Source organism: Tupaia chinensis, unplaced genomic scaffold (genome assembly GCF_000334495.1).
Source record: "Tupaia chinensis unplaced genomic scaffold, TupChi_1.0 Scaffold000354_1, whole genome shotgun sequence".
Taxonomy (NCBI): domain Eukaryota; kingdom Metazoa; phylum Chordata; class Mammalia; order Scandentia; family Tupaiidae; genus Tupaia; species Tupaia belangeri.
In genome coordinates, this window is record NW_006159849.1 from 7,854,549 (window position 1) to 7,871,368 (window position 16,820).

The window sequence follows — 16,820 nt, forward strand, 5'->3', positions numbered from 1 at the left end:
TCAAAGATCAGTTGGCTGTAAGCTTTAGGGGTTATTTCCGGGGTCTCTATTCTCTTCCATTGGTCCGCATGTCTGTTTTTATGCCAATACCATGCTGTTTTGATGACCACAGCTTTATAGTATATCTTGGGATCAGGGAGGGATATGCCTCCTACTCCATTCTTCTTGTGTAGAATTGCTTCTGCAATACAAGATTTTTTTATGATTCCAGACAAATTCTATAATTGTCTGTTCTAGATCTGTAAGGAAGATTTCTGGTATTTTGATTGAAATTGCATTAAACATGTAGATTAATTTGGGTAGAACTGCCATTTTTATTATTTTAATCCTTCCAATCCAGGAGCATGGGATGTCCTTCCACTTTTTTATGTCACTTTCAATATCTTTTTTAAGATTTTCATAGTTTTCTTTATAAAGGTCTTTGACTTTCTTAGGTTTATCCCTAGGTATCTTATACATCTTGTGGCTATGGTGAAAGGGATTCCTTTCTTCAGCTCTGCTTCGTTCAACTTGTTCATAAATAGAAATGCTATAGATTTTTGGATATTGATTTTATATCCTGCCACTTTACTGTATTCACTTATTAATTCAAGAAAATTTTTCATGGATGCCTTTGGGTCTTCTAAGTATACCATCATGTCATCTGCAAATAAAGATATTTTCAACTCTTCTTTGCCTATTCAAATGCCTTTAATATTGTTCTCTTCTCTGATTGCAATAGCTAAGACTTCCAGTACTATATTAAAGAGCAGTAGAGAAAGTGGGCAGCCTTGCCTAGTACCTGTTTTCAGAGGAAAAGCTTTCAGCTTTTCCCCATTCAATATAATGTTAGCTGTAGGTTTTTCATAGATTGTTTTTATTGTGTTAAGAAATGACCCTTCTATACCAATCTTACTTACTTACATTTTTCATAGTATACATTTTCCATTATCTTTTTTTAGAAGGAATCATTTTATTTAACTTTATTTATTTATTTATTTAAATTTGACCAGAGAGGGACAGAGTGAGAAAGAGAGGGAAAGTGAGAAAGCAAGTCACCAGGTCCAGAACTCGAACCATGGTCGGCCATGTGGAAGTCCAGCACCCTTAACCACTGTGCCACCTGCCTGCCCCTCCATTATCTTTTTGAGGACTTGTGTATACAGTGGCTGCAAATGCAGACACTTTTGGGGTTCAAATGAATGTCAGAAAAGCAACAATGCAAACCTAATGAGAAGTGGTGACTGACACTGCCTCAGCATTTGAAGGACATGAAGCAGCTGTAATAAACTGAAACAGACTTAATAGACCAAAGATCACCCTTGTGAAATCTTGGTGGTTTATGAAGTCCTCTGTATTTCTTTTTATTATCAAGGATATTCATAAACATATATTAAAAATGGACACATTTTTATATTCTTGTTATAAAAGTGTTATCAAAACTCCAAGAAATTACTATATTCCTCTTGGAAAATAAAAAAAAAGGAAGGTAGGGTTTATGAGCCCCAGCCTATCACTGCCATGCAGAAACTTGTACACCTAGTGTTCTGATTTTTCAATGACAAAAATCCAGATTTTCATCGTGATTTTAGATATTTATCTAACTCATTAAAAGTAATTTTTAAAACATTATACAAGCCCAAATGAAATGTATCTATACAATGCTTCAGCCCCGGGCTGAGAATCTGCAATCCTTTGTGCTGAATATGAAGTGGAGGAAAAGGCTGAGGATATAGGCTGGATACAAATCATTGTGAAGGGCCCTGAATACCATGCTAAGGAGTTTGAATGCTACAATGACACTCTAGACATCATGAAATAAATGGGCAGATATATATTTGAGAAAGCATCTCTCACATTGTTTTTTAAAAATGTGAGAAATGCTGTCTGAAGTGACTGACTACTGGCATGATGGACGTGGAGTACAGATGAACGTGAAGATAGGGTAGACCAGTTAGGAGGTAGTAACATTTGTCCTTATAAGAAATAAGGAAGGCCTAGCCAGCAAAAGAAATGGAGAACAGAAGGTGGCTTTTAAAGAGAGACTTGTTACAGACTGAAAGCTAGGAAAGTCAGAAAGAGGGCGGTTCAAAAAAGAGTAAGCAATAGAGCACACTTGAAGATAAGAGTGCTGGAGAAAGCTATACCCAGACGAACTCCAATACTGGATCATCTCTCTTGCTTTTGTATTTGTCATGGATTCCACAAAAATCAGAATTACTGGGACCAGCAGTTAGCGTAATGGCTATGTCCCTGGACTCCCATGTAGTCGACGGCAGTTTGAGTCCTGGACCCGGTGGCTTAAACTCATGCCAGGCGCATGTGTGTGCATGCCCAAGATCCCGAGAGGAGAAAGGAGATGGAACTATGGCATGGCCATCCCCCCTAAGGGGTGATTTCTCGCTTTCTGTATCTCCATCTCTCTCTGTCTTTCTGGCAAGTACACGTGCCCTATAGCAAAAAAAACTCTCCAAAAAAAAAATATATTAAAAATGGACACATTTTTATATTCTTGTTATAAAAGTGTTATCAAAACTCCAAGAAATTACTATATTCCTCTTGGAAAATAAAAAAAAAGGAAGGTAGGGTTTATGAGCCCCAGCCTATCACTGCCATGCAGAAACTTGTACACCTAGTGTTCTGATTTTTCAATGACAAAAATCCAGATTTTCATCGTGATTTTAGATATTTATCTAACTCATTAAAAGTAATTTTTAAAACATTATACAAGCCCAAATGAAATGTATCTATACAATGCTTCAGCCCCGGGCTGAGAATCTGCAATCCTTTGTGCTGAATATGAAGTGGAGGAAAAGGCTGAGGATATAGGCTGGATACAAATCATTGTGAAGGGCCCTGAATACCATGCTAAGGAGTTTGAATGCTACAATGACACTCTAGACATCATGAAATAAATGGGCAGATATATATTTGAGAAAGCATCTCTCACATTGTTTTTTAAAAATGTGAGAAATGCTGTCTGAAGTGACTGACTACTGGCATGATGGACGTGGAGTACAGATGAACGTGAAGATAGGGTAGACCAGTTAGGAGGTAGTAACATTTGTCCTTATAAGAAATAAGGAAGGCCTAGCCAGCAAAAGAAATGGAGAACAGAAGGTGGCTTTTAAAGAGAGACTTGTTACAGACTGAAAGCTAGGAAAGTCAGAAAGAGGGCGGTTCAAAAAAGAGTAAGCAATAGAGCACACTTGAAGATAAGAGTGCTGGAGAAAGCTATACCCAGACGAACTCCAATACTGGATCATCTCTCTTGCTTTTGTATTTGTCATGGATTCCACAAAAATCAGAATTACTGGGACCAGCAGTTAGCGTAATGGCTATGTCCCTGGACTCCCATGTAGTCGACGGCAGTTTGAGTCCTGGACCCGGTGGCTTAAACTCATGCCAGGCGCATGTGTGTGCATGCCCAAGATCCCGAGAGGAGAAAGGAGATGGAACTATGGCATGGCCATCCCCCCTAAGGGGTGATTTCTCGCTTTCTGTATCTCCATCTCTCTCTGTCTTTCTGGCAAGTACACGTGCCCTATAGCAAAAAAAACTCTCCAAAAAAAAAAAATCAGAATTACTGTATAATTTCTCTTCCAAACCAAATATAGATATAACTATAGCTGACTTTAAAAAAAATCTCAATCTCTAATAACCAAACAGGGATATTTTCTCAACATCTAATAAATGTGGCAAGTTCCCAAGAGCATGAACTCAGCTTGGTTAAGAAAAAGAAAAATCTATCCCAGGGGTAAATGTCGACTTCCATTACAGTACACATCCTTAGGTGGACGCCTAGGAATCTGGCATGATCAATCACAGACACTGACCTTCTGAAACCACTTTTTAAACCGTCAGCCTTCTTCACTTTGCTCTTTTTGTATATTTTCTAGAAAAATGGCCTTAAAGGTACAGACTTTTCTCTTTTCTGTCCAACATCCTAGTGAGGCTGCAGTGGCTGCAGCTGCTCTCTGGGCTTCACGATGCCACCAAGGACAAGAAGAAGAATGCTGGGAGGTTGGCCAAGGAGGATAAAGACCCAGGGAACAAATCTGAGGGCAAAGCCAAAAAAGAAGAAGTGGTTAAAGGTAAAGTTCTGGACCTGCTCAATAACCTGGTCTTGTTTGACAAAGCTACATATGACAAACTGTAAGGACGTTCCCAATTCTAAGCTGTGGACTCCGAGACACTCAAGATTTGTGGTTCCCTGGCCAGGGCAGCACTTCAGGAGCTTCTTAGTAAAGGACTTTCAAACTAGTTTCAAAGCACAGAGTGCAAGTTATTTACAGAAATACCAAGGGTGGAGATGTCCCAGCTGCTGGTAAAGATGCAAGAACAGGCACAACCAACTGTACATTGGAAAAATAAAAATTTATTAAACCAAAAAAAAAGAGGAAAAAAGGTACAAACTTTTCATTAAATAACTGCTTTTCCCTAATATTCTTGATTTTTTTCTAATCAAGATTCACCTCTGTGCTCTAATTGCATAAGTATAGTTTAGTGGAATGCTTTATATTGGTCTGCATTTTCATGCACTTTTTCTGTCGAACCAGGTCTTCACTTCTTTCTTACTAATAATATACAATCTAAGTACTATCTGACAGCACTTGAAACTATTCTCTCCTCACTCTGTCCCAAAAAAGTGAAAATGAAAACTGTCTCCATGAGAATATATATTAAAATAAAATAGAAAACTGCTCCTGTATTTGTGCACAGTCATTAGAATTCAAAGCTCAGATGCTGGCTATTAATGTGAGTTGGCTTAACCATCGGATTTTCTACACGAGTCCTCCCAAAACTGCAGCTCCACGATGAGGACACACAGCAAAGCCTGCAGTACAGTGCCCAGAGACAAGAAACAGGACGACGGCAAGTAGGACTGGAAGGCCACAGGAAAAAGGTGGGTTGGGCTACCATACAAGAATAGGCAAGAGTTACTGACATGAAACAACTAGAGCCTTTGACTTTTTAAAATTCAGTTTCTCCTCTGCAAGATATCATTTTATCTCCTATAGCTGTATAAACTGTACAGTTCTGTACACCAGAATACAAATAGTTCTATTTGGCAAAAAAATAAGTTGATAGACTCATATGGTGTTACTTTCTACCCTAGTGCTACTAAAACCTATGACACAGTAATGAACTAGAGGATTAAAGAAGGGCCAACAATAGGTAAATACTAGTACCTTAAACTTAATTATGCCTAAAGTTATACCATAAACTTAAAGCCATGCTGTAAACTTAGGCTATACCTAAACAATACGTTATCAGAGGACTGAGTGAAATAATCACACAGAAAATGGAAACTCTCTCATAAAGCCTTCAAATCACACTCCTTTTCAATTATTTAGTTACTTTTAATTTGACCAGAGAAAGACAGAGCAAGAGGGAGAGAAAAAGAAGGTGAGAAAGGAAGCCACCAGGTCCGGAACTCAAACCATTGTTGGCCATGTGAGTCCAGCACCCCAAACCACCACGCCACCTACCAGCCCCTCCTTTTCCATATTCTAATTGGGGCAGAGTACTACTCTATTAACCTACTATAATAGTATGTGAAGGACACACTGTTATTTGGAAAATTCAGGGAAATCAGTATGTTATTTGGCAACAATCTACTTCATTTCTTCCAAAGAGAATGTTTATCATTCAACTATAAGCTTCTTGAATAAGGGGACCATGTATTATTCATTTTTTTATCTCCCACAGTGCTCAGAACAGCATCTGGTATGAGTAGGCCCTTAGTAATGGCTACCAAACTGGCAATTAAAATTCTCTAGGAAACAAATTTCCTATTCAAAATCAGGCTCCAGGCATACTGAGGAGTTTTGAAGGTACTGCGATATGAGGAAAGGGGAAGAAGCTTCCCAAAACAGTAGGGACATGTTTTTAGATTAGTACTCCCCAAAAGACTGAGACCTGAGATGAGTCTAAAAGGCAAACAGAACTTGTACACGTGGAGGCTTCCTGTCACAGTGGGGGGGTACTAAGGGAAAAGACCAAGTGGGATAATTTGGAGTTGTCTGATGTGGTAAAGGGCTGTCTCAGAGAAATGGAAGAAGTGAATGCTGGGACAGTTTTTTCATTTTAGCAAGGAAAAGGAGCCAGAGGGCCAGGGCTCAATTGGGATTCACAAAACAATGGCACATTCATAAATCACTGGGCTAATTCACAGCAAACTACCACCACGCTCTGTTATCTCTTCTTACGGAAAGGAGTTCTACTGTCCATAAAGTACTGAATGATTAGAAATCAGAGACTGAGTTTACAAGGACTAGAGTCCTCCTCAGTGAATTCAAAGTTTTCTTTTAAAAGCTAAGGGATACTTTCTTCAAGTAAAATCTTACAAATGATCCCAATATATAAACAGATAAAATCAAAACTGCTCTAATTACAATAGATGGCCTGATATTCTGCCTGAGGCACTTCCACATCATCACTGTAGGTACGAAATTTAAGGACTATTTCCTGGTCTAGTCCAAGCTCCTCCTTTGGCAAAGAAGGTTGAACATCTGCCCAGAAAGGTCTTCCACTTACAATAATGCAGCACCAGAACTAAAATCCAGGCATGCCGCACCCAGACTGAGGGCTTTCCCAATACATTCCAACCTGATTCTAAAAACCAAAGGAGGAAGATATGATTCCTACTTACCATCCTTGTTCAGCCACTGCTTTCTTGTTCTGTACAAAAGGAGCTTGTTGTGGACATATGGTAAAAGGAACTTGACACACCAGCTCTCCACGCCAAGTTTGTTTTCCACAAGTACTATGGGACTCCGGTTATACCTAGCTTCAGGACACGGAATCAGGCCAATTTCATCTCTTAACATGTAAAACACAGAAAAGAAATCAAAGGTAAGAACACTAAGTTTTTCCTGAAAGTTTCCTAATGCCACAGATTATTTTTCTCTTCTTTTTAGTTTTGCTTTAGGGTATGTACATTTGCCAGCGGGGGGGCTGTTGAGAAATCAGCCTCTGGGGAGATTGCCACATCACAATCCCTTCTCCTCTCTTCTCAGGATTTGGGGCACACATGTACATGCGCCAGGCACATTTTCAAGCTGTTGGATCCAGGATTTGAACCATATAGTCAGCCATATAGGATCTGGCTGCCTTAACCCTCATGCCACCTACTGTACCACCACCACCCTCAGAGTATTTTTAAACCCCCACACATGTCTCTTCTTTTTTATAAAAAAGATTTATTTTGTTTATTATTATTTTTAATTTGACCAGAGAGACACAAAGAGTAAAAGGGAACATGAGAGAGCAAATTGCCAGGTCCAGGATTTGAACTGCAGTCAGACATTTGGGAGTCCAACACCTTAACCACCACACACCTGCTGGCTCCTATACTTCCCTTTCTTAGAAATATCATTCATCTCACCTACTGGTTTGATAGAAACAAAAAACAGTTTATTAACATAGATAGGCAAGAGTGTAGGAAAAATACCAGTATGATGTACCCTGTGACTGAAGTAAAAAATTGTTTTGATCTTTAGATGACAATATGAAAATATCAGGTCATCAGAAAAAAAGTCATGATGCACAGAAAAACATAGAAAGAAGACATTATGACTTCTGTGATGACCCATTATCTATCAAAATTTCTTTTCTTTTTCTTTTTTTTTTTTTTTTTTTTGAGAGGTTTTTGCTATAGGGGGTGTGTGCTCGCCAGAAAGACAGAGAGACAGAAAGTGAGAAATCACCCTTCAGGGGGATGGCCACACCACAATCCCTTCTCCTCCATTCTCCTCTTGGGATCTTGGGTATGGATGCCCAGCATGAGTTTAAGCTACCGAGTCCAGGACTCAAACTGTGGTCAACTACATGGGAGTCCAGCGACATAGCCATTACACTAACTGCTGGTCCCTATCTCTCAAAATTTCTAACACACATATACTTTAACCCAGCAATTTCACTGCTCAGGAATTATTCTATTCTACATACATAATTAGGATATTCACTGAGACACTCCAACAAAACTAAAAATAATCTAAATTTGTATCAATTTAAGATTAGTGAGCTAGGGAAGCCAGCAGGTAGCATAGTGGTTAAGGAGCTGGACTCCCACATAGCTGACTATGGTTTGAATCTCAAACCTGGCAGATGGCTTTCTCACTTTCTGTCCCTTTCTGGTAAGCATACATGACCTGTAGCAAATTAAGAAATAATAATAACCATAAATACAATGAAATAATTCCTGAAAAAAAGATCAGTGAAATAAATACTGCCTAGTATGTGACAGAGCTGGTTTTTTTTTTTTTTAAAAAAAGAGATATTCCTACATATACTGATAATACTGATATTGAAAGCTTACCAACATATAGTAAATAGGGACCAGCAGATGGTGTAATTGGCTACGTCGCTGGAATCCCAGGTAGTTGACTGTGGTTCAAATCCCAGACCCGGTGGCTTAAACTCATGCAGGGCAAGCATGCATGCCCAAGATCCTGAGAGGAGAATGGAAGAGAAAGGATTGCAGCATGGCCATCCTCCCGAGGAGTGATTTCTCGCTTTCTGTCTCTCTGGCAAGCACATGAGCCCTATAGCAAAAACCTCTCCAAAAAAAAAAAAAAAAAATGTCAACAGATGTGTTTGTATTTGCTTGCTACTAAATGTATGTGGAGCAGAAACAAATTATCAATAAAAGCATACTGTCAATGAAATTCTGGACTATTTTTTCCCCTACGTTTTTTTTTATTATTTTATTGAACTTTATTTATTTTAATTTATTTTAATTTGACCACAGAGGGAGAGGGAGAGAGAGGGGGGAGGAGAGGGAGAGAGAGCGGGGGAGAGAGAGAGAGAGAGAGAGAGCGAGCAAGAAAGCAAGCTGCCACATTCGGAACTCGAACCGCGATCAGTCATGTGGGAGTCCAGAGTCCCTAACCACCATGCCAACTACTGGCCACAGGTTTTTCAGAATTAAAAAAAAAAAAAAACCCTAATAAATTATGTTAAACACAAATTCATTTCAGAATCTGAACATTTTCATCTGTGGTAGAATCTTTACCTCTCAATTTACCTCAAATGAAGCTGAAAATCTACTTTACAGGCAGAGGGTTTTTTTGAAGAGATTTTTGCTATAGGGCACATGCACTCAGTGGAACACAGAAAGCGAGGAAATCACCCCTCTAGGAGGATGGCCACACTACAATCCCTTCTCCTCTTGGGATCTTGGGCACGCACGCACTCGTGGCTGGCATGAGTTTTAATTAAGCTGCCAGGTCTGGGACTCGAACAGTAGTCGACTACATTGGAGTCCAGCAATACAACCATTACACCAGCAGGTCCCACAGAGTTTTAATAAACAAGGTGGGCATCTGGTTTACATAGTAAATGAACCAGCAAACATAAAAATGTTTTTGCCAAACCTACACACGTACCTTTCAACTACAAAGAAAGTTACAACTCTTGCTTACATAAAGCATCTTATCTCAAATAGAACATCATGTTAAACTACTGAATCATAAGAAACTTTTCAACAAAAAAGAGTAATTGAAATAAAAATTTTAGAGTATCCATATGAATTTTTAAAGGATATCTTTAAAGAATAAAGAACTGCACTTTGGAGTGTGTTTATGTCCCTGAGACTCTTGCAAAATAAGAGGAAATCTGTCCAAATACAATAAGAAAAAACCCTCTTTTTATTTTTTTTTTTTTGAAGAGATTTTTGCTGTAGGGCGCGTGCACTTGCCAGAGACAGACAGAGAGACAGTGAGAAATCATCCCCCAGGGGGGATGGCCACACCGCAATCCCTTCTCCTCCATTCTCCTCTCAGGATCTTGGGCACGCACGCACATGCGCCTGGCTTGAGTTTTAAGCCACCGGGTCCGGGATGCGAACCACGGTTGACTACATGGAAGTCCAGCGGCATAGCCATTATGCTAATTGCTGGTCTCAGAAAAAAAGCTTTTCTATTTGTTAGGCTACCATCACAAATTGGTGGGAGGCTGTGGATCTAAAATGTTAAAATCCTTCCTAAAAACTCTAGACTAGATAGCTCAGAGGTAACCTTCTGACTGATCACTTCATTAGTGACACAGAGATGTATCAATAAACAAGGGTACCTTAAAAGCTACAAGTCACTAACAATTCTTTTAAGCTAATTTAACTCTTAAGCAGATCTTAGTACTCAACTGGTTCAGGTGTTTCCATACTGTACCATGCTGACCCGATTATACATTTTGAGTACTAAGTACTTTGGTTCTGAATGCAAAAATTGATAAAATGGTCTCAGACCTCAAAGAGCTAATAGTTTTTCTAGTCACAAAATAGTTTTGTGTCAGTATCTGTGACATAATGTTGCCACTTTCCACTGAAGTAATATAAATAAAGTTCTATAGGATGAATGCTGAGGAAGCAATAAGGTCAATGTCCAGTGTTTTCATTTTACATTTATGTCTTCTGATAATAACCTGAAATCTAATTCACTATGAGGATAACTAGACATATCTAAGTGACCCTTGACTAGTACATGACTGACTCTCTGGTGTTTTCTCATGTTCAGTTTTATTACATGATGTTCTTAGAAAGTAGAAAGTACATTTAAAAAAAATAAACTAAAAGTAGTAAAAAAAAACTAACTCAATGTAATTATTTCAGTAAACGCTGTTCTCTAAGATCTAATAACAACTTAAAACATTTCAAAAGAACTACAACAGTAAAAAATATAAAAATTATTATAACAAGAATAAAAAAATCTTGATTTTTCTAGTGTGGTCTGTTTGAGGAGAAAGATTTCGTTTTTACTTAAATTCACAATATAAAAACTTGTTGTGTTTGCTAGATATACCAGAAATAAACTGCCCAACTAGTAATTTGGTACCTAAACCACAAACAGAGCCATCTGCACAATTAAAATACACCCTGCTTTGGTTGATTTCTTCCAAGAAATAGTATCAAAAACCAAAAATGCCCTGGAAAGAGTAGATGTTCCACAACTGTTTACTAAAAGCTGATTATCCTTACACTTCAGTGATAACATTTAAATAAAGTTTTCAAAGGTTATTACTTCCTAACCCTCCAAAAGAAGATCATCTCTGATTTTCTTCTAATACAATATACTAAAAATAGCATGAGTCCAAGTCCTAGATAATAATATGTATTTGTATCCTATCACTTTGGCCTCTATAGGCCCCTCAGTTTCCTCATTTGCAAACGGGTCAAAGTGTACTCTATCACTAGTCAGGGAAATGGGCTTGATCTCCAGGTATCATATTCGATGACTGAGAAAACAGGTAGCTATTCTCATGTAAGGGGAATTAAAACCGTTATCGCAGAGAAAGTAAAGCATGAAGCAAGGGGAAAGTGGGAAATCTGACAAAGAGAGAGCAGAGACAGCAGCACTTGATGGGAAGTTCAGGGTCCTAGTTCATCTCCATTCTACCACTGGGTCATATAAAATAAAGGAATAATATCTTTCCCCTGCCTGCGAAGAAAACCAAATAATACAATGTGAAGAATGTAGCAAAGTATAAGGTACAAGGTAAAAAGAAGCATATTACCATTAATTCATTGAAGAGTCTGAGGTCAGGGGGCCAGCAGGTGGCATGGTGGTTGGGGATCTGGACTCCCACATGCCCAACCGTGGTTCGGGTCCTCAACCTGGCAGCTTACTTTTTCACCTTCTTTCTGTCTCTCTCTGGTAGGCACACATGCCCTACAGGAAAATTTAAAGTAATGATAATAAATGAAATTAAATAATTCTTTTTTAAAAAATAATTATTTTAACTTTTTAAAAAAATTTGACCAGAGAGAGGGACAGAGAGAGAAAGTGAGAGGAAATGAAATAATTCTTAACAACAACAAAAAAGAGTCTGAGATTGGCCAGAAAGTTCCTTGGTTAACAGGTAATGAAAAGCTGAGGTAAGAATGTTCAGCTTTGACAAGTTATTCAACCCTAAAATACAGTGCTTTGCTGCTCCCTTTAAAAAAAAAAAAAAAAAAAGAAACTGTACTCTATAAAGATAGGTAGGTCAGTAAGCTTCCAAATAACAGTGTATTTGACTTCAGACTTCTGGGCCTAGTCCCTTAGGCCATAGTCTACTTTTTTTTTTTTTTTAAGACAATTTAGAATAGAATCCCATAGTCATTTTTAGAATTGAAAGAGACCTCATTCCTCTAGCCTCTCATTTTGTCAGATGAGGAAACTGAGGTTCAGCGAGGTTAAAACGATTACCTATGGTCATACTGCTGGTCACTTAAGAATTTAGGTCTTCTAATACTTAGCCCAAACCCTTGAGCTACAGTAAAGAGCAAAACAGGTTAGATAAATTTCTTCTAGGTTTCTGGCAATTTAAATCCTAATTTCATACTCAAGAGAAGTTGAAAACCCAGGAAAAAAGCAATGTCATTTCTCTTCTCTATATTATTGGGTCGTCAGGGAAGTTATGATGCATTGTTGCATAGAAAAACAGAAAAACAAGTCATGACTTTCCTGATGACTTAATATTATTAATGTTTAGGTATACAACCATTTTTATAAATTGTTATAGAAGTAGGAATACTAGATATATTTTTCTGTAATACTTTTTTGTTTGAGAGAGAGAGATTTTTGCTATAGGATGTGTGTGCTTGCCAGAGAGAGAGAGAGAGAGATAGAAAGCAAGAAATCACCCCCAAAAATATGTATGAATGAATATATATATATATATATCTTAAGTAAATGGTGCTGGTTCATTCCATGTTGTTGTGCCTTTGGAGGGGACTATGAAGGTGACTTAAAAAGCATTTTATTTATATATATATATATTATATTTATATATATATATATCCATTCATATATATGGGGAGATGGGTGTATATGTGTGTGTGTATATATATATATATATATATATATGGGGGGGGGGGTCTCTCTGTGTCACAATCCTACCTCTGCCTCCTGAGTAGCTGGGACTACACCCATGACAACACATCCAACTTTTAGAGTGGGTCAGGAAGCGATCCCAGGCCTCCAATATGGCTTCAGACTAATAAAGAACAGCATCAACCAGTGTGCTACTATGGCTGGGCCTTGACATTTTTTAATGGTAGAGAATGTGCTATAAATATCAAATACCTTTCTAGTTATTTCTTTATTAAATAGTCTTATAAAAGTAATTTGTTTTACCACCTTTAAATTTCAATCTTTTACACTGTTAGGTTTCTGGCAATTTAGATTCCTAGTTTGTTATTTTTTTTCCTTAGGGTGCGTACACTTGCCAGAGAGACAGACAGACAGACACAGCAAGAGGGAAAGTGAGAAATGGGGGGGGGTAAAGGGGGGGATGGCCACACTGCAACCCCTTTTCCTTCATGATCTTAGGCACACATGCATACATGCCTGGCATGATTTTGAAGCCACTAGGTCCAGGACTTGAACTGCAATAAACCATGCTGGAGTCCATGGACGTAACCCCTACACCACCTGCTGGTCCCAGATTCCTAGTATCTAACAAGGGATTCAAGTAAATACTTGTGTTACCAAGAGGGTCCTAGTATTTTGAAGACATGAAGATTCGAGACAGCAATGAAGTTCTAATCCTCTAGGAGATACCATAATGCTTACTTTTTAAGTCACCCTCATCGTCCCCTCCAAAGGCACAACAACATGGAATGAACCAGTACCATTTACTTAAGATCACAGAGTACGATACTTAACAGACACATCATTAGTCAACTAGACCAGGCTGCCACTTATTATTAACGAAAGTAACATGAACCAGCTCCCCTTCTGGAGGGATGCATGGTCCCCAAATACTAAAACTGAATCTTTAGAGCAATGGAACAGTAAACAGCTCAAGGATTCAGAAAATGATACAAATATTTTAAATTTAACAGTTATTTAGATTTTGCTTCCCACTCCCCAAATGAATTCTTTCCAGAATGACCAAAAAGAAAAGTTAGTAAAATATCTAAAGGAACTGATTCTTGCATACTGATAATTAAAACTTCACTGAGATGCCATAGACTTTAATTCTAAAAACTACCAACTCTGTGTATCACAGTAATTATACTACTGACCTTACTTAGGAAACAGCTACACAAATTTCTACTGTTTACTGTTTATTATATGCCATGCTCTGTGTTGGGTTTTACACTCATTTATTCTGCACAATAATTTCATAAAGGAGAAATTTTAACTGTTTCATATATAAGGAAAGAGGCTGATCTAAATCTACCCAGTTAGTAAATCATAAGGCAAGATTTAAATCTAGGACTTCCAAAATCTAAAGTCAAACTTTTAGAATTACAAATAAATAAAAATACAAGAAGACTATTAGACTCTCTGGTTCCTATTCTACAGTTCAACTTGCAAACAATCTAAAACTGCCTTTCATTACTATTCCCTTACTCAAATTTCTATCAGGGCTGTCCACTGCTGAGGAAGTATATTTTCCTGAGCCAACTCTTCCTCACCCCTCATGTCCCAATTTAAATGCTCTTTCCTCAGAAAGATCTCGGCCTTCTAATCTAAATTGGGATTCCCTATAATTATTCTTCCCAAGCACAATTATTACCCTGTTCAGTTCTTTTCACAAGTTGTATGCTGATTTGTTTAAAGCTCCATTAGGACAGAGATTTCTAGTTTGTTCACCAACCTACACCCAGCCCCTAGCCTTGTACCCAGAACTAGCATCACGTTAAATAAAGGTGCTTGTTTACTGAACGTATAAATCGGATAAAAGAAAGCAAGCCAGAGAGTCAAGGACTTCCAAAATCTGGCCCTACTTTATCTTCTCAATCACATTTTGTTACTCTTGGTCAATTCACTGTTCACTATGGAGGTCTTTAGCTCCTTCTGAGACTATAAATTACATCTAGACTTCGATGTTTACTTTAAAATCCACCTCCCCTAAAAGCCCTGGGCCAGCAGGTGGTATGGTAGTTAAGGTGCTGGACTCCCACATGGCTAATCACAGTACAAATCCCAAACCTGGTGGCTTGCTTTCTTACCTTCACCTTCCCTCCCTATCCTCATCCCACCCCTCCATGAGCACACATGACCTATAGCAAATCTTTAAATAACAAAAAATTAATTTTGTTAAAAGCCCTATACACCCCACTCTTATCTAGCCTCCCTTCTACTTATAGTAGATTCTCACAGCACTCATTCACCATACCGCTAAAGCAGCCCATATACCATAAACTTTACCATAATCTGCTTGGCAGATTAATTTACAATTCATGCGGACAGGTCTCAAGTCTTCATCTAAACATATGCTCTGCAATACAGTAGTCACTGGGTTCATAGTCATTATATATACATCAAATAAATTTAAAGTTCATTTCCTTATTTCCATTAGTACATTTCAAGTGCTCAGTAGCTACATATGGCTAGTGGCTACCATTTTATATAGCACAGAAAGAGAACATTTCCAGGGCCAACAGGTGGTGTGATGGTTAAGGAAGCTGGACTCCCACTTGGCCGATTGTACTTTGAATCCTGGACCACCGGATGGCTTGCTTTCTTAAAAAAAGAAAGAACATTTCCATCATTACAGAAATTCTGTTAAGTGCCTTCAATGTAAGGACTGTATTTCTTACTTTTTATTCTATACAGTGAAAACAGCACCTATAATACCTCATAAACACTGAGAATTCAATAAATTCTTAATAGAGTAATAAAAACTGCAACTTGCTGAATAAGAGAACTTTACCATGACCCTAATTACATTGTAAACATCTGCCTTCCACCATGGCACAGGGCCTATAGGTTAAGCTAATGCATGTCCCTGGGTCAAGCCTTCAGCTGTAAAAGGCCAATATATTGGGTCATTGGAAAAATCATGACACAATTCTGCATAGAAAAACACATGACTTTTTCAACAACCCAATATATTTTTTGAAGTATTCTATACAGACAATATTTATATGATATTTTCCAATTTACAAGTATCTCACATTAATTCATCATTCATGTGACCAATATATTTTCAATGAAGAACACCGAGGTTAGGGTTAACTCTAATTTTTAACCTAGTGACAACTAGGTACCACTGTAAGAACGGATCTTCCTGTTGTTCCTGTTAGCCTCAAAAATCAAGAGGAAACAGACACTGAGAAAGGGTAACTGATCCACGTTTCACCCATTCCATCTTCGATGCCTTCTGGCTAGTATTTCTACATGACCCAAATTAATATATTTAATGGCACATATGTTGGCTAATAAAACTAAAATCTATTTGTGTTTGGAGAAAAAAGGATGAAAACATTTTTAAAGTACTGAAAGTGTGATTAGATACCAACTTCAAAGACAGATTTTTTTTTCCCTTGTAACTAGATACATACCCTTTTTCATTTGAGAGCAAAAAGGCTAGATAAGAGGCCAGCAGTGGTATTTGTGGTTAAGGCACTGAACTCCCACATGGCTATTTATGGTTTGATTCTCAGACCCAGCACGTTGAAAATCACTACAGTGGGACCAACAGATGGCATAATGATTAGGTTGCTAGACTCCATGTAGTCAACTTCATGCTTCAAACTCACGCTGCTGGGTCTGGGACTTGAACCACATGTGCATGTGTGCCCAAGATCCCAAGGGAAGAATGGAGAAGAGATTGAGGCGTGGTCATCTTCCCTAAGGGGTGATTTCTCATTTTCTGTCTCTTTGTCTCTGACTCTCCGGCGAGTGCACATGCCCTATAGCAAAACTTTCTGTACAAAGAAAATCACTCTGGGCACATGTGTGTATGCCCCAAATTCCAAAATGAGAACAGAGGAGAACGGACTGTGATGTGGCCATCCCTTCTGGAGGGGTGATTTATCACTTTCCCTCTTTCTCTGTCTCTCTGTGGTGAGCATACATGCCCTATGGCAAAAAAAAAAAAAAAAAAAAAAAAAAAAGAACGGG

General features: G+C 38.2%; 1 protein-coding gene across 1 annotated transcript in view; it reads right to left on the reverse strand.

Annotated features, from left to right (window-relative positions):
- Nucleotides 1–16,820, reverse strand: part of PTAR1 (protein prenyltransferase alpha subunit repeat containing 1) — a 61,999-nt gene that overhangs the window by 35,169 nt on the left and 10,010 nt on the right. Inside the window, exon 5 of the mRNA XM_014589349.2 lies at nt 6,635–6,804. Coding sequence (XP_014444835.1) covers nt 6,635–6,804 — 170 coding nt within the window. The remainder of the gene's footprint in view (nt 1–6,634; nt 6,805–16,820) is intronic.